The sequence below is a fragment of the Monodelphis domestica genome, chromosome 5 (genome assembly GCF_027887165.1).
Source record: "Monodelphis domestica isolate mMonDom1 chromosome 5, mMonDom1.pri, whole genome shotgun sequence".
NCBI lineage: Eukaryota > Metazoa > Chordata > Mammalia > Didelphimorphia > Didelphidae > Monodelphis > Monodelphis domestica.
Genome location: NC_077231.1, coordinates 326,898,773 through 326,925,800, shown reverse-complemented (window position 1 = coordinate 326,925,800; position 27,028 = coordinate 326,898,773). Strand labels below are relative to the sequence as shown.

General features: G+C 44.0%; 1 protein-coding gene across 1 annotated transcript in view; it reads left to right on the top strand.

Moving 5' to 3' along the window:
* DYNC1I1 (dynein cytoplasmic 1 intermediate chain 1) overlaps positions 1 to 27,028 on the top strand; it is a 111,072-nt gene that overhangs the window by 22,159 nt on the left and 61,885 nt on the right. The window contains 2 exon segments of the mRNA XM_056800685.1: positions 23,129 to 23,243; positions 24,875 to 24,965. Of these exon segments, the coding sequence (XP_056656663.1) occupies positions 23,129 to 23,243; positions 24,875 to 24,965 (206 nt within the window).

The window sequence follows — 27,028 nt, the reverse complement described above, 5'->3', positions numbered from 1 at the left end:
TGGGAATATCATGCAATTCAAGAAGATGTAAATTTGGATGGACAGGAAATGGCTGAGCTTTGTACTGATGTTACTGTACTAGCACCAGTGTTGGAAACATTTCAACCACCAAATAATACAGAATCATATGTGTCTGTAACTATTGGAGACCAGATTTATGACCTTTTGGTTGATACTGCAGCCAGTTAATAAGTTTTGCAAAGTTTTCCTAAGAATTGTAGAGCTGTTGGTACAATGGAAGTAATAGGTGCTACTGGTAAACTGCAGAGAGTAGCAAAATTACAACAAAAAATGATTGCTTTAGGTCCATTATCTGTGGAGCATGCATTTCTTTGTATGCTAGACTGTCCAATGAATCTTTTAGGTAGAGATTTATTATGTAAATTAAAGGCAACGGTCCAATGTACTGATACTGGTGATATCTCATTACATCTACCAGAAGAATCTCTGAAAGCTTTTCCATTGCTCTTCTTAGATTCAGTCAGCATAGTGGGTGACTGAGATTCAATCTATCAAATACTTGAAGATATCCCTAAAGATCTTTGGTCAAAGTTTTCCACAGATGTAGGTCTATTGAAATCAGATATTCCAGTCAGGGTTAGGACTAAGGAAGGACCAGTTCCTCGTGTACCTCAATATCCCTTGACTAAAGAAGCAATTGAAGGTATAAGACCAATCACTGACTCCCCTAATCCAAAAAGGAATCATAGTACCTTGCTTCTCAGAATTTAATAATTCTATTCTTTCAATTAAAAAGCCAAAGTTAGATCAGAATGGCAAAGATGTATATCATTTTATACAGGATTTAATAGCAGTCAATGATTATGTAATCAAGATTCATCTTGTTGTACCAAGTCTAGCTGCTATAATTTCTTCCATTCTAAGTCAGGCAAGATATTTCCCTGTGGTAGATTAATGCTCAGCTTTTTTTTCTCAATTCCTATTCATGAGGATTCTCAAAAGATCTTTGCTTTTACCTGGGAAAAAAACCATGGGACCTGAACTCATTTGCCCCAGGGATTTACCAATTCACCTAGCTAATTTTCACAAATTCTGAATAGAGATCTGAAAACTATAACATTCAAAGAAAGTAAATTGGTGCATTTTGTGGATGATATTTTTCTTGGATCCCCAAATGCCTAAGGTGTGCCTGAGAGATAGCAAGATTCTTTTGTTAGAATTATATAAGCATGGGCATAAAATCTCCAAGGCAAAATTACAATGTGTTTTGCCTCAAGTGCAATTTCTTGGTTTTGTGTTATCAGAGGGTTACAGAAGTATCACACAGAAAAGAATAGCAGATATCCATAAACTGGGTGCTCCTAAGACCAAAAGGCAACTCAGAGGTATTCTTGGAACAACTGGGTTTTGTAGACAATGGATACCTGTATATGGTGAACTAACAAAATGTCTAACAGATTTAACCTTAATTAAGGAATACAGAACCTGAACTTCTGAAACTAAAGCCTGAACATCTGCAAGCTTTAAGTAAACTTAAAGAAGCCATTTTTATCTGCTCCAGCTTTGGGTATCCCAGACTATACAAAACCATTCCAACTATTTGTCAATGAAACTAAAGGTATTGCTTCTGGGGTACTGGCACAGACTTTAGGACAAAGTTATTGTCCACTTGGATATTATAGTTGTCAGCTTGATCCAATAGCTGCTGGTACGGCTCCTTGTCTTAAGGGTATAGCAGCTGCAGCAGTGTTAATCCAGAAGTCAGCAGATTTCATTTTGGGATGTCCATTGACTGTATATTGTTCACATAAAATAGAAGCACCAATGAGGAAATTACCTACTCAAGCTTATTCAGATCAACACATTTCTAAGTATGAAATTATTCTCCTGGATAGTGAGAACATCCATTTGAGGAGGTGAGGTGTAGTGTTTTAAATCCAGTTACACTTCTTCTTGATTTTCCAAAGAATGGTTAACCATTACATGAGTGTAGAAGTAGTAGATCTAGTGGATATGCCTAGGATGGATTTGAAAGACATTCACGGATGGTTCTTCATATTTGTGTGATGAAATTCAATGTACTGGTGCTGCAGTGGTCACAGAATTTGAGGCACTGTGGTATGGCTCATTACCTAGTAACCTTAGTGCTCAAGGAGCAGAGTGGGTGGCATTGAAGCAAGTTTGTCTTTTAGCTGATGGTAAAAGTCCTAATATTTTTACAGACTCCCGTTATGCATTTTCAGTATGTCATGCAACAGGAAAGATCTGGAAACAATGAGGTTTTATTACTGTATTGGGAAAACCAATTGCACATGCAGAAATAATAACTGAGTTGCTGGATGCTATCAAAAACCCTAAACAGCTAGTGGTGATCCATTGTAGAAGTCATACTTGTGGCAGAGATTTAGTCTCTAAAAAAAATCATAGAGCTGATATAACTGCTAAGTTTACAGCCTGGAATTCTCTAGTGTATGTAATAAATTTGTCAACTATTGAGTCTGATTGGTGATTTAGAAAGGGTGTATGTAGGCTCAGAAATTCAGAAGTGGAAGGAGAAATTTGGATCAAGGAAAGAACATGGAATATGGGTTGCAGACACTGGAAAACCACTGTTATCAAAAGATTAATATACCTATTTCTGTCAAGCTATTCACACACAAAAGATCATTTTGGTGTTCAAGCTATAGTAGATTTGGTAAAAAGGCAATGGGTAGCAATGGGAATAAGTACTGTTGCAAATAAGATCTGTCCTAGTTTTTGTCTTTGCCAAAAATTCAATCAATGTGCATTCAGAAAGAAAGTTTTGGGTGGTAGACCTTTGGCATATTGTCCATTCGAGAGTTTGCAAATTGTAGTGATTAAAGTAGTGGAAGTTATAAACTGTGGCAGATAAAAGAGTGTTTGGCTTAAATTGTGACCTCAGAAAATATGGTTTCAAGACAGTGTCTTGCTTTAAATCAAATAATATAAAATGGTTGCCAGGGAAAAATTCCCAAATATGAAATATACCCAAGTCAACTGGGTTTTATAGAGATTTTAATTAATACAATGAGGAATTAAAGAAAGAGAGAGAGAAAAAAGGAAATAATGAGGAAAAAGGCTAGGCCAGCTTAGGCCAGCCTTAAAAGAGAGATCATTCAGTCATCAATCCACTCACCACAAGAATTGTTCCAAGCAAAATTCTAGTGTTCAGAGAGACACCAGCTGCCTCCTCCAATTCAGCTTTTCCCAGCTGACTGTCCCGAGAGAGATGCCTTCTCTCAGCTTCTGACCTCCTTTTAAAGGGAATTTTCTCCTATGTCACCTTCCCTAAGTTCTCCCATCTACCAATCACAGTAGACGTTTTTCAAAGGACAGACCATTCTTAATTCACACCCAAGTAGGCTTAAACTTTTGAGTTTTTAAGTTCACACCTGAAAAAACCTCTGAGTAAGTTCTCACCTCTTTGCTCCTTGTAAATTCACAAGTTGCCTGACCTTCATAGGTACTTAGCACCCTTTTGTATTAGATATAAAAATAGGCACAGCTTAAGAACTTTTGCCTTACTATAAGTATGGGTTTAAGTATTTTTCATTGTTCCCAAGGAGTTTTTTCCCCTAAAGCATGCTTAAGTAGGGGTGGAGTAGAGGTCTCACATTCCTGATCTAAGTCCCTTCATTGTTTAAATGGGGAATGGTCTTAACCAAATCTTATGAAGTAGGGACTGAGAATTATTAAGGTTCACAAAATAGATTACATAAGCATACCAAAAGCTGGAAGATGATAGATGAACTAAATGGCCTGAAGCTTTTCCATCTAATACTAATACAGATAGGTTTGTGGTGAAAGTGTTGATTAAGGAAATTGTTCCTAGTTTTGGTGTCCTACTTACCATAGATTCTTATAAAGGATCTCATTTCACCCAAGATATCCTGAAAAGAGTCTATGAGAATCTAGGAATAACACCTAAATATCATATTCCTTATCATCCACAAAGTTCAGGTCAAGTGGAGCATGTTGGGGAACTCAATACTATGGTGGGGAAAATTTGTGCTGAAACTCACCTAAAATGGCCAGATATTCTTCCCATAGCTTTGTTTTACTTATGTACAAGACCAAGAGCAGGTTTACATATATCATCTTATGAAATGCTCTTCAGTGCAGGCAAAAACTTGTAAGACTGTTTATATATATCTCCTAGGAGGAGATTGTCAACTTGCTTCATAGTTAAGTGCATTACAACAGTGGCTTAGAGAACTGCATGATTTGGGAGTATTGATCCAATCTGTTCTATTGGATTATTCTCTTCATAATTTTCAACCAGGTGATATGGTGTATGTGAAAAATTTGGCAAAAACATCAGCAACCCAAGATAGTTGGGTAGGTCCTTATACAATTGTGTTAGTTTCATCATCTTCTGTGAGAGTATTAGGAAGAGATTCATGATATCATTGCTCACATATTAAATTAGTTCATGGAAATAATAATGAAAGTGTAGATATTTTAGAAGAAGAAAACAAAGAATAAGTCATGGGAAGCTGAGATTCTTCAGTCAAATAGAGTCTGCAGTTGGGAAGATCAGTAAGAAGAGGAACATTCCAGTGGAAGAGGACATTTGGGTAGAAGAGGACATGGCAGATGAAGAGGAGGATTCAGAAAATTGATGGATAGTGTAAAAAGACCGAAAGATTTATAAATATTAAGAAGATAAAGACTTTGAAGGGAATTTTCAGTGAAGAGGATCAAGTGATTGGTGGAATAATGGTTCTAAGAAATTTGGGTAACGTAACATAACATAACATAATGTAACATAACATAACATAACATATATTCATAAGCATTCATCAATACATATTACTACCATGGATTTGGAGAGGAAGAATTCTTCAAACAAGATGAGAAGAGAAGAAAAATCTGAAGTTTTGGTAAGTATATTGCATGCAACAGTAACACAATGGGAACATTGATATAACACTAACATAACACAACATAGCATAGCATGAATAACAACATAACAAAAACATATACACAAAAACATAAACATGGTTAGGTTACATTGAATCACTAGTTGAATGAGTGAAACAATATAGAGCTATATAGTAACAATGTTATAACTGTTATAAAATAGTTAATTACTAACAAAGAATAGTTAGCTACTTAGTATAAAATTTAGTACAGGAATATAGGTAGATAGGGAACTTATTTTAGATTTGGGCTATAGTTAGATAAATTGGAGTTTAAGATTGATAAAATAAGGTAAGATACTGAAATACATTACAATATACATAACAACATACATTACAAAGCACACATGACATATGAAAAATGTAAATACATATGTAAATATATATAAATTGTGTATATCACAGGAGTGTAGAATTAATTGTATTATAGTGTATGTATATGTATATGTGTGACATGTATAAATATGATGTGTGTATGTTTATATGTACAGCATACATGTATATATTGTATATATGTATTGTGTGTATATATGTGTATATGTAAAACTTAGGTACATAGATCATATTTGCTAAGTTCTTAACATAGAATATGGTTATGTTTAATTTTCATTTATTGTTAAATGTATTTTGCATAAGTAATTTTGATGATTTGGTTTATTTTTTAAAACTTATGCAATGTTGTGTTTATTGTATTTTTCAAAAAGTTTTGTCTAGGTTTGCTGTTTATGCATTGCAATAGTAGTAGAATTTTCTGTATTAGCTGATAAGAGTATTTTATGTATTTTATTTTATGTATTAGTATTTTATGATTTTAATGTTTTGCATGAATTTGTTTTTTTTATTTTGATGTTATTTGCTCATTTTGCTTTTACATATGTTTGATCTGTATTTTGAACTTTGTAATTGTTCATTGTATACTTTCCTTTTTCCCTTTCCTTGATTAAAACCCTAGAATAGGATAGTATTAGATAGAGTAAGATAGATGAGTGTAGGTTGTTTATAATTTTGGGTAGAAATTTCAGTTTAAGGAAAATATAACTGTGTTAGCTCACAAATGCCAAAATTGTGTTTTCAACATGATTTCAGCTTTGTGCAATGGGGGAACTGTAGTAAGGGATTTTAGCAGGAGCACGTTGAAAGCAGGGGATCCTGCAGGCCAATATTCCAGAGCTCTCAGGAGCTGAGGAACTGATCACACAGTTTCTGGGAGCAGATGGTTGTTTCTGGAGGAGAGGGAGACTTGAAGCTGCTAGGAGACTGGACCTTCCTACAAAATCATCTTAAGGAAGTGGTAGAGATAGTGGATAACATTACACTGGTGGATGGTGTGTGTTAATCCATCACTCCCCTTCTGATCCTGATTCCTACAGTGCTACTCTTCATACTGGGACTTCTGCTTGACTCAAAGTGGCTTCAGTTGTGTGAGATTAACTTTGACTCTTGTTCTTGCTCCTACCAAACCATCCCCAATATTAATTAGTAATTAAGGAGTTAGTTTAGAATAAGTATAAAAGGTTGTTAGGGTTTTAGTCTCTGATTTGGGTATAAAGTTAGATATTCTCTGATCCTCTTCCCCTTTTTCCTTTAGTTAAATAAATCTGTTCTTTTGTTATATATATTTAATTTGAACCCTTATTTAACCCACCCATTTCAATGCCCAATTCATTGATCTCCCCCCCACCCTCTATTTTGTTGATATAGGCACTCAGGGATATGGGTACTGCTTTGGCTGTAGCCCATAGATTTTGATATGTTGTCTCCCCATTGTCATTCTCTTCAGTGAAATCAGTGATTGTTCCTATGATTTGTTATTTGGCCCTCCAATTTTGAAGAATATTTAATTTCCAATTAATTTTTAATTTGCCTCTCCACAAACTCTTATTGATTATAATTTTATTGCATTATGATTTCAAAAAGTCACATTTGTTATTTCTACTTTTCTGCATTTGTTTCTGATGTTTTTTATCTTTGTATATGTACCATGTGCTGCTGAAAAGAAAGCATATTCCTTTTTATCCTATTCAATTTTCTCTAGATTAATTCTAACTCTCCTAAAATTTTATTCACTTCCCTTATTTCTTTCTAATGTAATTTTTGATTCAATTTAACTAGTTCTAATAGGGGAAGGTTGAGGTCCCCCTCTAGTATAGTTTTACAATCGAATTCCTCCTTAACCTCCTTTAGTTTTTTCCTTTAGAGATCTGGACGCTATACCATTTGGTGTATATATGGTATATGGTGCATATGGTATATGATATTTCTTCATCATCTATACTGCCTTTTTTCAAGATGTAATTACCTTCCTTAACTTTTAATCAAATCTATTTTCGCTTTAACTTTGTCTGAGATAATGATTGTTACTCCTGTTTTCTTTGTCTCAGTTGAAGCCCAATAGGTTCTGCTCCAGCCTCTTACCTTTGTGTGTGTCACCCTGCCTCAAAGATGTTTCTTGTAAACAACATATGTTTGGATTCTGGTGTTTAATCCATTCTATCTGCTTCTGTTTTATGAGTGAGTTCATCCCACTTACATTCAGTTATGATTACCATCTGTGTATTCCCTTCCATTTTGATTTTCTCTTTTAATCCTGATCATTCTTTTTTCACTCTTTCCCTCCACACCAATGTTTTGCTTTTAATCACTCCCCCTCTTCTCCCTCCCTTATGTTACTCCCTTTCCCACCGCCTTTCTTCTTATTCCCCTCCTACTTCTCTATAGGGACTTTTAATCACCTCCCCAACTTCTCTTTCCTTTAAATTACTCCTCAATCCCAACCCCTCTCTTCCTTATTTCCATATAAGATAAGGTAAGATAGGATTCGACATATCCCAATGAATCTGGCTGCTATTTCCTCTCTGAGCCAATTCCAATAAGAGTAAGGTTTAAGTTTTACTCATCACCACCCTCATCCTCCCCTGCATTGTAATAGTATCCCATCCCCAATGCCGCTTTATGTAAAACAATTTACCCCATTTTACTTCTTTCTTCCCATTTCTCTTAATACAATTCTTTTTTACCCCAAGTTTTTTTTACATATCATCCTAAACAGCTTAGCATCACACCTTCTGTCTATGTATACTTCTTCTAACTACAATGATAATGATAACAATTTTTAAGAGTTGCATATATTGCCTTTCCATATAGGAATATAAACAATTTGACCTTGTTGAAACCCTTACATTTTTTCTCTTTCTTACTTACCTTTTTATGCTTCTCTTGAATTTTGTATTTGGATATCAAATTTCTGTTTAAGTCTGGTCATTTCGTTACAAATGCTTGGAAATCTTCTATTTTATTAAATAATCATACTTTCTCCTGAAAGAATATAGTCAGTTTTGATGGGTAGGTGATTCGTGGTTATAAACCAAGTTCTCTTGTCTTCTGGAATATCATATTTCAAGTCTTCAGGTCCTTCAATGTAGAAGCTGCCAGATCCTGTATAATCCTGACGGGGGGGCTCCATGATATCTGAATTGTTTCTTTATGACTGTTTGCAGTATTTTCTCCTTGGCTTGGGAGCTCTTGAACTTGGCTATAATATTCCCGGAATTGTCATTTGGCAATTTATTTCAGGAGGTGATCTGTGGATTCTTTCAATCTCTGTTTTACCCTCTTGTTCAAGAATATCAGGGCAGCTTTCTTGGGTAATTTCTTATAATATGATGTCTAGGCTTTTTGTGGGGGTCATGACTATGTCAGTTGTTTTATTTCAATGAGATATTTCATATTTTCTTCTATTTTTTCATTCTTTTGATTTGATTTTATTGTTTCTTGATGTCTTGTGAAGTCATTAGCTTCTATTTGCCCAATTCTAATTTTTAAAGATTCTGTTTCTTCCATGACCATTTGATATTCTTTTCCCATTTGGTTCATTCTACATTTCATGGCATTCTTTTCTTCACTGGATATTTTTGCCTCTTTTTCCAGTAGAACAATTCATTTTTCTAGGCATTTTTTTCTTCATTGGATTTTTGTGCCTCTTTTTTAGTTGACAAATTTTGCTTTTTAAGCTGTTATTTTCTTTTTGCATTACTTTCATTTCTTTTCCCCATTTTTCTTCCACCTGCCTTATTTTGTTTTTGAAGTTTCCTTTTTGAGTTCTTCCAGTGCTGTGGGGGGCCATCCCTTGTGGGGTCAGGAGTCCTTGGTGGTTTGATGGCATTGGTGAAAAAGAAGACATAGGAGACAGTTAAAGTTTCACCTGAAGCCAGGCATCACAGTAACTTCTCTGCTCAGGCTTGGACTGACTTTATTTTTATACTTCAAGGAGTACACATCTACTTGGCTCACAGTTTCATTTTCAACATACATGCTTCCTTACAAGTAATGGAATAGGTCATACATTAACTTTTACACAATCTTTTGATTGACATTCTATAATTATCCTATATACATCGATTCCATGGATTCTTAACAGCAAATGCAAAGCTTTACAGAATGTTGTGGGGTGGGGTGGCCTCCCACAGGGGATGGGGTCTTGGAGGTGGGACGGTGTTGGCAAAATGATGGATGGGACACAGCTTTCGCATTCAACCCATAGCACAGGTGTCACAGGATAAACTCTTCTGCCTTGGCTGAGGCCTGGCTTTATTTTATACCCTCATGATCACACATCTACTTGGCACACAGTTTCATTCTCAACATACATGTTTCCTTGGAACCTAACAACAGACAGAAAGCCTAGGGAGATAGTCAAAGAAACACTCTTGCTAAGGGCAGGATCAGTGGGTAGAATCAACATGATCCAGATATAGGTTAGGGAATTCAGAGCACAGATTTGCCAGAAGTTTTTATGCCTAGACAAGAGGGTCCTCTCTAAGTGGGTATATAGGAATCCTTAGGTTTAATTTTGTAAGTGGGCTCTCCTGGTAATATCCTAGTGGACAGGGTGGGACATCTATATTAACCCTGCAAGCGTGTTGCTCTCATCTATTTTTCCTGTGGGCTAAGTAAGAATAATAAGCATGGCAGTTCCAATAATAAGGGTATGTTAATAATGAAAGTCACTTAGGAGGGTTTCAGTGGGTGTTTCCATCCTTCCTGGGGGCTGATTTGTAGTCCCTGGTTTCCACGTGGACTGTGTCAAACGGTGTGATCTTTGATGGCTCCTGGCAACAGAAGACATATATTTTCTTGTCACAGATAGCACAGCTAGAGGTCACTTCCTCATTAACCCGTGAGGTGCCTAGACATGTGGTTAAGCCAAGTGATAATTTGTTATACTAACCAATTACCTAATCAATCAGATTTCTAAGGATACGATCAACCTAACATTGTTGCCTAGTCTGGAGGGTTAAAGGGTACAATCAACATAACCCAGTTTAAGCATTATTCCAATATCAAGCTTTCATTTTCTAATGTTTTACTAAGGTATCCAAGACATATTGCCTAGCCTACAGTTAACAAAATAATCCAGAGAGGTTTATTGTATCAGCCTTTCCATAAAAGGCAATTAATATACCAAATCAGGTAAGCTTGTTGTCCCTGGCCTGTGTATGGGGGTAGAGAATCTAAGTATAGTTTTGTTAGGGGTTTTATACCTAAAGGGGGTCCCATCTATGATCCTTTATCTAATGGATACATAGGAGTTCTTAAGTCTGATTTTGTAAGTAGAATCTCTTGGTGATATTCTAGGGCATTTGGCTCTCATCTATGTTTCCCTGGGGCTGGGTAAGAATAATAATCATAACAATTTCTATAATAAGGGGGTGCTAATAAGAGAAGAGTCACACAGAAGTGTCTGAGTGGGTATTTCCATCCTTCTTGGGGGCCTCCGTGCAGTCCCCAGTTTCCACCTTTGACCATGTCAGACAGCGTGGATTTGATGGCTCCCAGCATTCCAGAGTGTGAACCAATTCCCATTTTGGGGGGAAGTTTCACTTGTAGTTTCTTGAATCTCACCATCCTCTATTGGTTCTGCTCTTTGTTCTTTTTTTCCCATAGAAATTTTTGAGGGTTACACTTTTTTTCTGTTTATTCATTTTCTCAACTTCTTTTTTGCCTGTGAACTGGGAATTCTGCAGGTGCCTAGCTGATTCTGACTCTCCTCTGCTGGTGTGAAGCATTATGCAAGGTGAACTAATTTGCTCCGGGGCTAAGTCTTCAATGCAACAGCTGAAGAGGCTTGAAATGGCCCAGCCAGATGTACTTCTGGACCTCATTTCAGGCTGCTGCCAGGGCTTGGGCCTTTAAGGGGCAGATCTGAGGTTTTTTGCTTGTGTGGCCCCCATCCTAGGATCCCAAAGTTAGCCTATGCCCATTCACAAACCTAGTGCAGTAGATGGGGGGTGGGAGGTAGCTGGTCAGCACTCCTCTGTGGGCATTTTTGCTTCCGGGGGCCCCCTTATTCACTGAAAATCCACTCTCTCTGCCTGCCTTTCAAGTTGTGTTCAGTGGGAGAGCCCTGCAACTTTGTCTTGCTGTTATATTTGAACTCCTGTCTTTTTGAAGCACTTTTTAAAGATTGGTATGGAAGGATAGTCAGAGTGGTTTCAGCTTTTGCTGCTACTAAGTTGGCATCTTGACTCTGACCCAGAGTATCTCCAGAGTTTAGCTGAACATCCAGCACGAAGTTGGTATTTGATAAATACTTGCTTGATCTCTCTATTATCTTCTATAGCATATTGTCACCACTATCACAATTCTACTCTCTAAAATCTTCCCTTTCTCCTCATCTATTGGCACCTTTCCTGCTGCTTAGAGAGGTATTCCAATCTCTTTTCCTTTAAAAAACAAGCACACTTTCAGTAAACCCTTCTATCCCTTTCATTTCCCCAAGCTGCTATTCTTCCCTTTCATAGCCATACTCCAAGGAAAAACTGTCTACATTCACCGCCTCTACTTCCTCTCCCTGCCCTCCTTCACAACCCCTTGTTTTAAAAAAAGAAGAGAAGGGAAGGGATGTAGTCTAGTCGGGGGAGGCTTAGACCCCGAGGTGTGGAGATGGGGAAAGGGAGGAGAACCCCACCTTCCCACAAAGCAGGGTTCAGGGGAGACAGCAGCTGTAACAGGTTGGCTCAGAGGAGAGGGGGTTTGAAAATTTTCCCCCTTCTGCCTTCCCCCCTTAGCTAAAGCTGCTCTCCCAGATTCACTCTTGTCCTTCTTGTCCCCCCTCCACTACTCGAGACCAAAAGGTCTCCCCTTGATCCGTTCAGTCACACTCAGCTTGGGGAACAGATAACTTTACTGTCAATTCAATCAGGCAATACAAAAGAAATAATGGGCAGGGAAGAATGGGAGAAGAAAAGTGGGAAAAGGGGGTCCCTGTCTCTATCTAAACTCTTTCCCCACCTCCTTGAGTTTGGGGGGAACTTGGGCCTTGGCAGCCTGAGCCCCCCTGAGAGAAAGTTAGGTAGACTCACCCCTGGGCAACAGGAGCTGAGGTAAAGTCTGCTCAGGTTTCTCTTCAGAAAGTCCCTTCAACTGGGAAGTGTTGAGGGGAAAGATTTCCAGTCACCAGCAGGAAAAGTGGGTAACCCTCAGGAGAAAGTCTTTTCCCACCTTCTCTCTTTGGCTTCTCAAGCCGGAGAGACTCCCTGCTCTCCAGCCAGAGTCTTCTCTCCTCAGGAAACTCACTCCTGGGGCCCCTCCCCCATTGAGGTGATCAATTTCACATACTCTTCAGGCTGGCACTTTTTCTCTAGTGCCAGCCTCTGTCACAAATCCTCCATTTGCCACGCCAGTTACTTATCTTCTATGTCTATTCTAATCTATGCTACTTATTGTTCCCATCTAACCTCCCCCTCCCAAAATAACAAATCGTATCCTAATCTGTCTATTTGCTAACCTAAGTTCCTATCTTATGTTAAGACCGAGTTGTGGGAAGAGGGTTAGGATTATGTGCCAACAAAGTTTTACAATATAACAATTTCTTAATACAAAAGTCATTCCTTTGCAATCAATGTAAAATTTAAATCTTAAGTAAAATTGAACTATCCTCTGCCTTATGTAATGCTAATTCCAATGTAATGATTCATAACATTTATAGGTACATATATATATTAATTCATATCTAATGAAATCTGATTTGCTCCGTCTCTATGTTACGTCTCTAGTTACAATATTGTCTTTTCCACCCTAACCTACTCTGTCCCTATCTATTAACTGTTAGTATTTTAACTCTCCTTTCTATCTAAATTATTGGATTAGATTATTATGATACTTATATATACATGTCTGCTATTTGTACACATTTACATATATCACATGTTATTTAAATACATATATACACATATATGTCCTCTGGTAGTAGAGATTTATTTATAGGTATACAAGTTATGGACTGTCCTTATTTACAGCATAGCCCCTAATGTCAATGTGAAATTTGTTCATGTTCTAGTTATGTTGTGGTGGATGCATATTTATTCCAATGTATATGTGGAGGTAATTCCCTATATGTGAAGCTAATGTGATCAGTGATTAATCTTATGTGACCCATTTTCCTGAAGTTTATTCCCCATAATGTCTTTGATTCAAAGTTCTTTCCAGTTATCCATTCATCTTCCATCCTTTGGTATTGTTTGAAGTCTGTCACAGGTCCGGGGTGCCTTCTCCTTTACAGGATACATACTTGCCTGTCGTCTCACCTTGAAAGATGATCTCAGGTATCCAGAACTACAGGATCATGTGTGTGTGTAAGATTAACATCTATCACACCCTCCCAATCTGACTTCCAACCTTACACAGAACTGGAACTGCTCTCTTCAGAGTCATTGAGATTTCTTATTTGCCAAATCCAACAGCCGACTCTCAATCCTCTTTTTCCTTGACACTCTCTTGAGTGTACTTAGATATGTTCATTTGGGCTTTGTCAGCAGAATGTGGGCTCTTTGAAAGTTCAAACTATCTTATATTTGTGCCAGTGACATGGTACCCAGTGGGCACATAAGTGAGGCATCTCTGAATGCTTTGGGCTGGGTGGTGCAGAGCTTCTTTCAGCTAAGGGTTATAGGTCTCTTTTCAATGGGGGGCAATAAACTCTGACCTCTAGCTTGGGATTCATAGGAGTATCTTCTCTGTATCTCAGAGGTGGTGTGTCACCTCCAAGAAGAAGAGGGAAGATGTTTGGCCCCTCTGTTAGACATTTTGCCAGGCTCAGTAAGACACCCCTGTTCTCAGTAGGACACTCATGTTGTTTTAAGATCAATCCCAATTCACCCAATTTCCCTTCCCATGATCCTTTGGGTATCTTAGGTAGATAAGTGTTTAGGGACAAACTGAATGCAGTTCAGGTCCAGCTTGCAGCTGAATTTGCAGTTCTTCATTTGCAGTTGAATTATTTGAACCTCCCACTGTTTCCAGACTGAGGAATGCCCATCTTGCTTTTAAAAGAGGCCTTTCTCTTTATATTTCAGTGCTCCCTTTTAGTCTCAGCTGGTTTTCAGCCTTTAAAAAAAGGTTAGCTCCCCCCAGCCCAGCACCCAAGACTGTAAATGGTCTGATGTAGGTTATATTGGCTTTCATGCAATACATATTTCCATATTCCCTGCGCCATGACAGAAGACACATATCACAATACAATAAAAATCCACGAAGGGAATAAAGTGAAGGATGGCGACCTTTGATCTGCAATCAGATTCCAACAGCCCCTTCTTAGGCTGTAGAGAGCAGCATTTGTCGTCATGAGTTCTTTGGGGTTATCTTGGAATCTTGTGTTGCTATTACTGTATACACTGCTCTCCTGGTTCTGCTCACTTCACTTTGCATCAGTTCACAGAAGTTTTTCTGAACTCATCTCAGTCATCATTTCTCATGATGCAATAGAATTTCATTACAGCCATATACTGAACTTGTCAGCACTCTCCATTTGATGAATACCTCTTCACTTTCTAACAAACCACAAAGAGAGCTACTAAAATAGTTTTGGACAGGTACGTCCTTTGCCCATATCTCTCTGATTTGTATAGTCTCAGTAGTGGGATTACTGAGTCAAAGAGTAGGCTGAGGTTGGTAGTCCTTTGGTTCCATATTGCTCTCCAGGCTGGTTCCAGTGCATTATTGTCCCAATTTTCCTATGTCTCCACCAGCATTTGTCATTTTCCTTTTTGATCATTATCCAATCTGATAGGTGCAAGGTGGTATCTCAGAGTTGTTTTAATTTGCATTTCTCTAATCAAGAGTGATTTGGAACATTTTTTCACATGACTAAAAATAATTTTAATTTCTTTCTCTGAGAAATGCCTGTTCATATCCTTTGACCATTTACAAATTGTGGAACACTTTAGATTCTTATAAATTTGACTTAGTTTTCTATATATTTGAGAAATGAGGCCTTTGTTGGAAACACTTACTATTATCCCTTCCCCTCACCCCATCTATTGTTTCTCTTTTAATCTTGGTTCGATTGGTTTTGTTTATACAAAAACTTTCTAACTTAATGTAATCAAAAGTATCCATTTCAACTTTTGTAATGTTCTCTATGTCTTGTGTGGTCATAAATTCTTCCTGTGTGAAAGGTAAGGTTTTCTGTTCACCTAATTTGTTTATGGTGCCTCCATTTATTTTGAGATTAACTATCCATTTTGAGTTGATCTTGGTGTGTGGTGTGAGATTTGACCTATGCCTAGTTTCTGCCATGTTCTCTTCCTGTTTTCCTAGTAGTTTTTGTCAAAGTCTCCCCTGCCAAAGCTTGGGTCTTAGGGTGTATTGAACACTAGGTACTATAGTTGTTCACTACGGTGCGCTGATTACCTACCCTTGTGAAAATGGAGATTTGAACCCCAAACCGCAATCCCTAGAAGTCCTTGGGACTTCCCAGAATTCCCTATAATCTCACCTGAGTCTTCACCTGAGTTCGAGAACACAATTTTTATTTAAAGGGCTCTCTGCCTCCCAAGACTATTCCTCCACTTCTAAGCACACATGTCTCTCTTCCTGTACTCAGAGATTGCAAGGAGGTAGTGAGTAAACTAAGCATGGGGTTCTGAATTTTGCTAAATCAGCCACAGCACGTGGTTTATTATTTTGTATCCTTGATTTCTAATAATCTTTAATAAACCTTATAAAAATATAATACTTTCTAGTAGAGAAATCAATTTAATTGTTACACTGTGTTCCATTGATCCACTACTCTCTCAGCCAATATCAGATTGATTTGATAATGACTGTTTTCATCTAGTTTGAGATCTGGTGTAGTGTAGTCATCTCTTTTCATTACTAACCTTGATAGTCTTGATCTTTCCTTCTTCCATTTATCAGTTTTTTTCTAGCTCTAGGAAATGGGTTGGGGGTAGTTTCATGAGTGTGCCACCGAACAGGTAAACTCGTTTAGCTCCTCATTTAGTTGTCATTTAGCTCCACCTATCCATGAGCAATGGATATTTTTTCCAGGCGTTTAGGCCTGGCTTTATTGGAGTGAAAAGTGTTTTGTAATTGTGTTCATACAGGCACTGACTTTGTTTGGGTGGGTATTCTCCTGGGTGTTTTATATTGTCTCCAGTGGTGCTGAATGGAATTTTCTTTTCTACCTCTTGGTGGTGGCAAATAGAAATGCTGCTGATTTATGGGGTTATTTTGGATGGGTGGTTTTCAGCTCTTCCTGTTGTCTTTGGGACTCTCTTCCTCCACAGGCAACAGAACTTCAGTCTAGGAACGTTGTTCCTGAGGATCCCAGCCTTCTGCCTCGGAGACCTCAGCTCTGTCTTCCATCCACTATTGTCAATGACCTCCTTCGCTGACCGAGGTAGACACGGCTCGCACCCCGCTAGGCCAGTGGGGAAAGCCAACCCGCTTTTCAAATAGGCATTCCTCTCTCCGAAACCCAAGCTGAACCAAACTCCGAACCAAACCAAGCCAAATTGAACCCCCCAACTCTGCGCAGTCCTTCCGGATTTCCTCTAGGGAAGAGGCTGTTCTCCTCGAGGTCTCTCCCTGGGCTGTGGGCACATGCCTCCCAACAGCTGTGTAGCCACACGGCGAAGCAGCCCGGTCCCCCAGGATCGCTCCCCCTTGTACCCGGAGCAGTAGCTAAGGGTTCCGTTCGTTCTCCCCGCTGCGTGGCTGGGGGGACTCGGGATGCTGCTTAGCTTCTCCCCAGCCTGCCTGCCTCAATGTCAATGACTGACAGCTTGTTTGTCCTTGATGCTACTGGGCTCATTGGTATGCAGGCTGGGCAGGGAGTGCAGCGTACACTGACACAGGCTCCTTGCCCACAAAATCAAAGGAGCTTCGAGACAAACACCCCATTTCCTTCCCTTCAAGCCCAAGAGCTTCATGGAGAGACAGCTGGAATTCAAATCCAGGCTCTGGGGTTCCTGGCACAGCAAGAGGGAGATGTGGCTGGAGGAGGACAGAGCCAAAGAGGCTCTTGTTTCCCTTCTCCTGGACAGCTTAAGCTAGAATTGCTTCCTGCCCCCCCAACCTAACGCGGAAGCCCACTGGCAGCACCCCATCCTGCCCCAGGAGGCTTTTGTGACATTCAAGTGGGACTGGAATGCCATTTTATTTTTTTTAAACCCTCACCTTCCATCTTGGAGTCAATACTGTGTATTGGCTCCAAGGCAGAAGAGTGGTAAGGGCTAGACAATGGGGGTCAAGTGACTTGCCCAGGGTCACACAGCTGGGAAGGGGCTGAGGCCAGATTTGAACCCAGGACCTTCTGTCTCTAGGCCTGGCTCTCAATCCACTGAGCTACCCAGCTGCCCCCTGGAATGCCATTTTAGAAAGAAACTTGGGATTAGCCTGGATAGCTTGTGCTCCTAATTCCTGGAGGTGCTGACACTGATCTCACAGAATGGAAACCGTGTCTACTCTGGTCAGCTGAGGAGGTCCTTGAGAATACTGGACAGGAAGACAAAACTTTGAGGTCTTAGAGATGGAAGGCTAGGCCTCACCCTGGGCCTCTTGCTCAGTAGTGAGGAGAAGAGAGCCCCAGGGACATTAGCAAAAGCTTAAAATGAAGGATGCAAAATAAACCCACATAAATCATCAGCATTTCTATTTATTGTGAGCCTGTTTTTCCTTTTTAATCAAATCTGTTTTGCTGTCGCCTCATCTGAGATGATGCTTTTATTCTTACTATTTTTTTAACTTCAGCTGAAGTGATAGATTTTGCTCCAACCCCTTATTTTCACTCTGTTTGGCTCTTAACAGCATATGATTGGATTCTGTTCTGTAATTCATTATGCTACCCTTTTCTCTTTTTTATGGGTGAGTTCATCCCATTTGCATTTACAATTATGATAATTAATTATGAATTTTCCTCTATCCTGATCTCTTATACTTCCTTCTTTCTGTGCCCTCTTCCCCTTTATGCAAAGAAGAAGGCTTAGCACTAGTACCATATATTTTAGAAGACCTACTTTCCTTCCTCTGCCCCTTTTCTGAATCCAGATCTCAGTTCAGGTGTTTACTCTTATCTTCATTCCCTTTAAATTCTTCATCGTGATCCATCCTCTGAGATTAGAGTCTGTTTACTTATGATGAATCTCCCCCTGAACTGATCTGCTCTTATTTGAATCCCACACCTCTGTTTTCTCCCTATTTCTTTTGCTTAACTTGTTGGGTTGGCTATAGTTCTACACCAAATATGTGTGTGTGCGTGTGTGCATGCACACACACATACCTGCACACTAACTTCTTTTGACTGGCTTAGTTGGAAGTAAGGCTCAAATAATGCCTACTCTCCCAAACTGTGTCCTCTTTTGGGGGGAATACTTTTCTACCTATGCTCCTGGATTTTTGAGATAGTTGTTCCTCTACTCTCTCTGTCTTCCCTAAGGTATTCCTCTTTTCTTCTCCCTTTCTTTTCTTCTTTTAAGATTATCTGAACCTAACAAAACCATTCTCTGTCTTACTTAGCCCTCTTTGTGATCCCTGAAGACATTCATTTCTGAGGGGACACTTGTGTCTTGTCCACAAAAACATTGCATCCTTTAACACTCCTTCCTATTGTTTGACTATCGTTTACATTTCTCTTGTCTCCCATGTTTGTATTTCAAAATTTCTGCTCTTTTCTGTGTTCTCATCAGAAGCTTTGAAGTTCTCTGTTCTATTTTTGATCCATTCCCCCTCCCTGTACACTTATACTCAGTTTTTCTAGATAAGAGATTTTTAGTGGGAAGCCTACATTCTTTGTGTTTTAGAATGTCTCATTTCAAGCTTTCCAGTCCAATATATGGTGGTAGTTGCTTGATCTTAACTGTGAGTCCTTGGTCTTGGATCTAATTCCTTTCTGGTCTTTTTGGTGTTATTTTCTTTAACCTGAGACCTCTGGTTTGGGGAACTTACATTCCTAAGATTTTTCATTTGGTGGTTTCTTTCAGGAAGTGATAGATTATTTCTATTTTTACTTTGCCCTCTGGTCCTAATAGGTCTGGGCAGTTTCCCCTCTTGAAATACGATATACAGACTCTTTCTGTCTCTCCTCCTCCTCTCCCCCCTTCTTTCCCTCTCCTTTGTCTCTATCTCTATCTTTGTCTCTCTATCTCTCTGTCTGCGTGTCTCTCTCTGTCTCTGTCTGTCTCTTTCTCTCAGCTTTCAGGTTACCCAATGATTCTTGGATTCTTTTTGTTGTTGTTCGTTGACTGGTTTTCCAGCTCATTTGTTTTAAATATGAGATGGCTGACATTTTTTGGACTTTTTTCAGTGTTGGGGGCCCAGGCTGCCAGCCCTTGTTACCTTCCTGGATCTGCTCCTGACTTTGCAGACTTTAGCCACTGATGTCGTCCTGGAACTTCACTGGCCTCCTGGACCTCTTTTCCCTTTAATACTGTGAAGGGTTAAATTTTTTTTTGGAGGGGTAGGAGTTTGAGCAAAAGTCAGGAGCAGCTTCTTAAACACAAAACACAGTTTATTATTGGGAAAATGTGGATAGGAAATAGAAAGGAGGGAAGTGAGAGTGATCTTATAATAACTTATAACTATACCTAAATAAAAATTTCTGGAAAACCCTAAATCTATCTGCCTTTGAGGGTAGTGCCTTAACTTTTCTACTCTGTCTGTCTAATAATACACCCACGATCTATCTACCTATCCACCCAAGATAACCAATAATCAATACAGCTGGTAAGGCCTTAAATCCATTTCTCTGACTCCAACAGTCCCAGAGAGAGCACCACACACTCCTCTCCCAGGGAGCCCAGAGACAAAAGCCCCTTCCCACTTCTGGCTGTAACTGACTAACTTTCTGCCACACCCTTCTATCTATCAGCAATTGACAGCCTGCACAGCAATGGGGCTCCTTCTCAGAAATCCCTTTGCTCTCTTGCCTCTTAAATAGAAAAAGGGAGAAATTAAGAAAAATTCTCTTAACACAATCCAACTTCTGCTGTGACTTTCTCACCTTGAAATACCCCTTGGTCAGTCTGGCCCTCTTCTCCCCAGCAAGCTCTTCCTTCATTTTGGGGAGGAGCCCAGAACAGCCAGACTTCATTCCCCTCCAGGCTCTGCTTTGGACTTTCCTCCCTGGAAAGCTATGAACTTGGGCAGGGTATCTTCATTTCCCCACTCTCCTGCCCACTGCCCATGACTCTTTTTGTTTTCCCCTGTTATAGAGTGTGAGCTCCCAAAGGCAGTCACTGTTTTTCTTTTCCTTGTAATTTTCTTCCCAGCACTTAGCACTGTAATGCCGGGCATAGAAGGAGCACTTAAAAATGTTTGCTCCCATTCCCCCTTCTTTCCTTTCTTCTTTTTAAGAATTCTTCTCAGGGGGCAGCTGGGTGACTCAGTGGATTGAGAGCCAGGCCCAGAGATGGGAGGTCCTGGGTTCAAATCTGGCCTCTGACACTTCCTAGCTGTGTGACCCTGGGCAAGTCACTTCACTAACCCCATTGCCTAGCCCTTATCACTCTTCTGACAGAACCAATACACAGTATTGATTCTAAGATGGAAGGTGAGGGTTTAAAAAGGATAATTCTTCTTGTTTCATGGAGTCATTAACTCTGTCATCCTCAGGGAATCTCTTACTTTGCTGTGGTCTTTGGTGTTTGTTCACTGGATGTCCCTGTTTCCAGAACTGCTTTCTTTTCCTGGTTGAGGGGTTTTGTTTGTTTGCTTGTTCTTCCTTTGGGTGTGGGCCAGGCCCTGGGGACTTCTGAAGAGAGTATCAGGACCTTGTGTGGCCCTGATCTGTATTTTCTGGGGGCTGCATGCTGTGCCCTTCAGGAATCTTAAGGCAGAGTTGGAGGGCTGGGGGGCAGATCTAAGGCACGCTGTGCCCCCTGCCCTCTTCATCTCAGGGTCACACATTCCCTATCCCAGGAGGTGACTGGCTAACACAGTTGCAGACTTGCCCCTGGGTGGAGCACAGTAGACAATTGCTGGCTCCAGATCTTATAGACTAGAGTCACTAGACTTACATCCAAGCCTTGAAAGGTTCAAAAAACAAAAGGCAGCTCCTCTTGGGCCCCTCACCCTGATTATTCAGACGGAGGCCTGGCCCAGGTCTATAATCTGCCGTTGGATCAGAACAACAGAGAAACTGGCTCTGCTCTGGTTTCCAATGGCTGTCCCGACTTCCCTGCAGAGTCTATGGCCCTCTTCTGCTTTGCTCTCTCAGCAAGACCTGAGTTCAAATCTGGTCTGTGTTAGATTTAAAATAGTTTTGAGTGTTAAATAGTTGTAGATAAGAGAGTGGGAGCCATAAAATGGGATAATTAAAATGTTTGGGAGCAAGGGAAATATATAACAATTATGACCACTGAAATATGTTTTCTACTGTGTCTTGGTTTTATATAAATATAAGATGGTCACCAGGGAATATATTCCCAATTTATGAATATGCCCAAGCCAACTGGGTTTTATAGAGAAATTTAATTTATAATACACTGATTAATCAATAGAAAAAGAGAGAAAGTAAGAAAGGAATAAGAATGAAGGGCCTCAAGCCAATATGGCCTAGACCTCAGTCCTAAGAGATAAATCAGTCAGTTGGTTTTATCATTCACCCTAGATCTCTATAGGTAAGGCTTCTCATGCCAACCTCAGGCTCCACCTTCAAGAGAGCCTCCTTTCAAGAAATGTTTCCAGAGAATTCTCCTCCTGACTCCTCCTGAGTTCTCCTTCCACAGCCTCCTTCAAGACCTCTCCAGGACCTCTCTCCTCTCAGCCCTCCTTCAGAGTATCCCCCCCTCAGTCCTCAGACCCCGATATCTTTAAGAAAACAATCTAAGTCCCCTCCCCTCAGTTCTCACATCTACCAATCACTGTCAATCTCTCCCCTGTGCCAATGGTGGCTCTAGCTTAACCCAGGACCGCCCAGAGGTCTGTCTCATTTGCACATGTCTATTGAAGGTCATGTTTTCAAATAATTAAATCTTGATCTTTGCTGCAGCCCTTCCTAAATCCTGTTACTCTGAGTAGGGTGGAGATTGTAGTTTCCAAGACCTGGTTCTGTCATTCCAAGTATCTCTATTGTATCAATTCTAAAATCAATCATGACTCAAAGAACTTCCTGTTCTATGCTTAAGCATAGGTCAAAGCCCTTTCCATTGTTTAGCAAAAGGTTTCTGTCCTAAAGTAGTCTTAAGTAGGGAGGAGAAGGATCCTCCCATGCCAAGGAGTTTCATATTCCAATAGAGTTCTTACTATCAGTAGGAGATTTTTTTCAAGTATGAAATTTCCCAATGGGGAAATTTCCAACATTCATAAGTCTAAGAAATTTTAAGGTTTACATCTGACACTTGTTGTGTGACCCTGGGCAAGTCTGTTTCTTTATCTGTAAAATGGGAATAGCACCAGCCTCCCAGGGTTGCTGTGAGGATCCCACTTAGCCTGGTACCTGGCCCATAACAGGGTACATCATAAATGACCCCCCTCCACCCCCTCCCCTTCCTTCTGGTTTTCTGAGCCTCGCGCAGGCTGGCTCCCAGGACCCTGCTAGGAAAAGTGGATGGTGCCAGGGATAGGCCTATCCTGGAGACGGGGGCGACGGGACATTTCCTGTTGCTTCCCAAGTAGTCAGACCTTTCCTTTGGACCCAGACGAGCCTGCCCAAGAAGTCCGAGCTGGCCTGGATAATGGCCACGACAACAGAGGGGCCATCTGAGATCGGAAGCCTCTGGAGGCAGGGGCTGCCTCGTGCTCCCCCATGAGCCTCGGTGCCCCCAGCACAGGCCTTTGCACCGCTGGGGTGCCAAAGAAAGGCCCGATGATTTGTACCTGCCCCCGCCGAGGGTGGGACGGCTGCTTGGCGGCTCTCGCTGCTGAAGGTTCGGGATCGCCCTGCCCAGGCCAGTCCTCCTCCTTCCCATTTCTGGGTCTCACCCTTCCCCTTCTACCCTCCTCAGGCTGACCTGCAGCAGAGGAAGGAGCCGACCCAAGAGGACTCCGACTTGGACCGCAAGCGGCGGGAGACCGAGGCCCTCCTGCAGAGTATCGGCATCTCCCCGGAGCCGCCGCTAGGTACTTAGCCAGCAGGCTTGGGCCAGCCCGGGAGCTCAGAGCGTCGTCCCCAGAAGGGGCCACCCCGTGCCCGTGGCTGCCGGAAACGTGGGGCTGTGGCCGGAGCACGTCCTGTTCTCATTGGGTTTCAGTTCTTGGGAGAGGAGTTGGGGGATAAGGGGGGGGCGTGAGCCGGCCAGTCCTGCGGCCAGTCACAGACAGGCGCCCTGAGAAACAGCTCCATTCCGGGTTCCCACATGTGGACCTGGGCAGGCAGGACGTGCCTTGGCTCCCAGTGGCCAGCCAGAGGACAGCGGAGCCAAGCGAGCACTTGGGCTGTGGTGTTATGTGAGGTCTGAGCAGACCCTCCTGGGCCAGCCTTCCTGGCAGGGGCCGACGGCGAGCGGGGCGGCGGAGCCAGGAATACCCTTTTCCTCCTCCCTTGTGGGAAACGTCCCTCGCGCTCGCCCAGGATTTTGGAGCGTGGAGACCCCAGAGAACACAGGCTGCCTTCACTCTCCCCCTCACTGCATCATTCCAGATGTGTCAGTGGGGCCACAGCCTGGGGGGCGGCCGGGCAGAACCGTGGCGGACCCTTTTGCTCACGGCCTGATGTGCAGGGTCAGCTTTGACCCGCGAATGGGCTCCTGGGAGGGCTCTCCTGGGCCACCTCCACCAGAATGGCCAAGGGGCCCACGCGGGACCCTTGGTGAGGCCGGCCCTGCCTTGGGTCGGGGCTCCCCCTGGTGGTGTCCTTTAGGGCGATAGGAAAGGGGCTCAGGGCACAACCCTGGAGGCCCTGCTCTGTGATTCAGGGGCTTCTGGCCGCCCTTGAACTGGGCCTCCTGGGGGGCAGCAAGACCCAAAGTCCACCCTTGTGAGCAGGCCCCCCCGCAGGGCTCCCCCTGGTGGCACAGACGGGGCCGCTGAGGTCAGGAGGCTGGACAGCTGGGGGGGTCAGGGCTCGTCCGAGGCCGAGGGAGTCAGAGGCCTACAACACCGGCCGCACGAACTCCAGCCCAGCATGGTTGGGGGGCCTCTGCTCGCGGCCCCTCCAGGCTGGTCGCCCGCCGTCCCGGGGAGATTGCAGATGGCAGCTCAGAAGACCCCCTTTTAAGTAAATGAGAGACCACGAGGGTGGCGGCAGCCCAGTGGAGTGCATCTGCCTTCTCCAGGCTGGTGCAGGAGCCTGGGCTGGGCTCCCCGCGAGCCTTGTGTGCCATCCCCGTCACCTTCAGAGCCCAGCCGGCCAGCAGCCATAGCTGGGGGTCCTTCCCTTCCTTGGGGCAGACCCCAATGGAGCCTGCGGGGAGCGGGGAGGGGGGAGGGCTCGGCCTTGGGCTGTGGCGATGGCGAGCAGGCAGGGCGACCCTCCGGCCACTGACTTGGACTGGCCACTCTGGCCGGCCCGAGGCCCGGTGAGCGCCCTGCGACCGACCGGAGTTCCCAGAAGGTGCCAAATTCACGTGACTTTCTCCCTTTTCCTTTTCTTTCTTTTTCCTTGTCTCATTCCAATCTCCCGCCCATTTGGTCGATTTCCTTTGGCCGCGTTTGCCCGCCCGCTCGCTCCCTCGCTCGCTCCCTCGCTCGCTGGTCCGCAGTGCAGACGCTGCACTTTGTAACATGGGATACCTGTTATTTTCATTATTTAGTCCCAACCCCCCTGTCTCCCTCCTCGAAATCAGCGAGCACACCGAGCGAAGCCGGCAGCCAAGACTCTGGAGACCTGGGAGTGCTGAGCAGGTAAGGCGGAGCCAGGGGAGAGGGGGAGGGGAGAAGATGGGGGGGGGCTGGGGGGAGGGGAAAGAGCAGGGGGGGGAGGGAAAAGAGCTGGGGGGCAGCGGGGGGGGCAGCCAGTGGCTCCTCTCGTTGTTGGCCGGCCTCCAAAGTCCACCGAGGGCTTCTCCAGTGGCAGGCGTCAGCTCCGCTCTCCTAGCTCCGGGTCCCTGATGCTCGCTTGTCCATCCCTCGCATCTCGCTGTGATCCCAGCCACGACCTCGCCAGGCTTCCCTCTGGCGTCTGGGCAGAAATCGGGCTGGCCGGCTCTGCCCGGCCCAGAGGGAGCCTTGGGAAGCCCCAGCTCAAAGGCCTGAGCCGTCTGGACGGCGGAGGTCCAGGGACAACTAGCTCCAGGCGTCCCGGGAGGCCACCCGGGACAAGGGAGCGGAAGGGGATGGAGAGGAGTGAGAGGGGAGCCGGGACGGCCCCCAGAGCAGGGATTGTGGCAGCAGAGGGAAGCACGCGCCGGGCACCGACCTTCTCCTGTAGACGGGCAGGGGCTGGAGGAGCACCTGGAGGCCGGGCGTCGAGCCGCCAAGCTCCAGGGAGGCTTTGACTCGCGGAGGGGAAGGAAGAGGGCTGGAGGTGGCAGCGGGGCGAGGAGGTTGCAGGCCGTGGCAGGAGCCTAACTGAGGAGGAGGGTGCCGGGAGGGCTGAGCCGGAAGATCGTACAGGAGAGGCCCAAGTCCGGGGGAAGGCGATGGGGGACGAGGCTCTCCCAGGAGCGGGCTCAGAGCTGGCAGGGCAGCAAGAGGGTCCGGACCCGGACATCTCCCCTGCCTTGGCCTCCAGACCTCTCTGGCTGCTTAGACGCTGCTAAAGCACCGACCCTCCTGCTTCCTGCTTTCTGGGAAGTATTGGACGCCCCCGGCCTGACCTGAGGATGACTTAGGACACACAGACCCTCTGAGGGAGGTAGCGGGGGCCCCCACGCAGCTCCACTGACTGCCCAGCTCCACCCTGGCTCAGAGATTAGAAGATGAGCTGGGGCCACGCGGACCGTTGTGGGAGGGGACGATTCGGCCGTCTCCCCAAGGGGCTCCAAAGCCCCAAACTCTGGGCACGAGGAGCTGCCCTGAGCCCCTCTTGGGGCCCTCTCGGCGAGGCCCAGGGTGGGATGCAGGAGGAGGCAGGTGCTGGATTCTCCCCTCCGCACGTCCTCCTTCCTCTGAGAAGGGCCAGAAGGAGGTCCTGGGCCCGGGGGGGACGCTCCCGCCCCAGGGAATCCCACGTCTGGCCCGTCCAGATGACAGCCTGGGAAGGTGCCGGCTCGCCCCGTCCGGAGGCCCAAAGGAGTTCTGTGGAGGCTCCCCCAAGGCCTGGCACCGGGGAAGAGAGCGAGTGTGGGCTTCCCTTCCTCCTTCCTCGCTCCGCCGCTCCTCCGCGCACAGGCCTCCTCTCTCCTCCTCCTTCTCTGTGCGGCTCCTCCTTGGCTTCCATCCTGGCCACGCCGGCCGCTCCGAGGCCTGAGCTCGGCGGCTCGTCTGTCGCCTCTTCCGGGTGAAGGCGGGCTAGTTCTGGGCCGGCCCCCGAGTCTGCTTCTCAGAAGGCGCCCCCGCTATCCCGGGGACCCGCGAGCTCTCGGGGATCGTGCCGCCACTTCTGAGCTTGGCCCTCTGGATCAGCAGCATTTGGGACGCTACCGGCGTCCTCCCGTTGGCTCTCCCAGGGGCCCCTGCGGGCCGTCACCATTCCCATTCCGTAGAAGAAAAACTGAGGCTCCAGGAGAGAAGGACGTGCCCGGACGTCGCTGCTCCCATCTCTACCCCCCGTCCTGCTCTGGGCGCCATCCTCTTGGGCAGAAAGGGGCCGCGCCATTCTTCCATGCTGGCCGTCCAGGAGCCTCCCGCCATCACCATTTGGGGCCCGTTCCAGGCTCAGAGATGGAGGTGGGCCTCCGAGGGGAGAAAAGGAGGAGGAGGGAAGGGCCTGGTCCTTGGTCCCCCAGCTCCTGAGGGTCAGGGGCAGCATTCGCACCCAGGCCTCTGCTCCTCCCTACACTGTCCACCAAGCCAGGGCCTGCCTG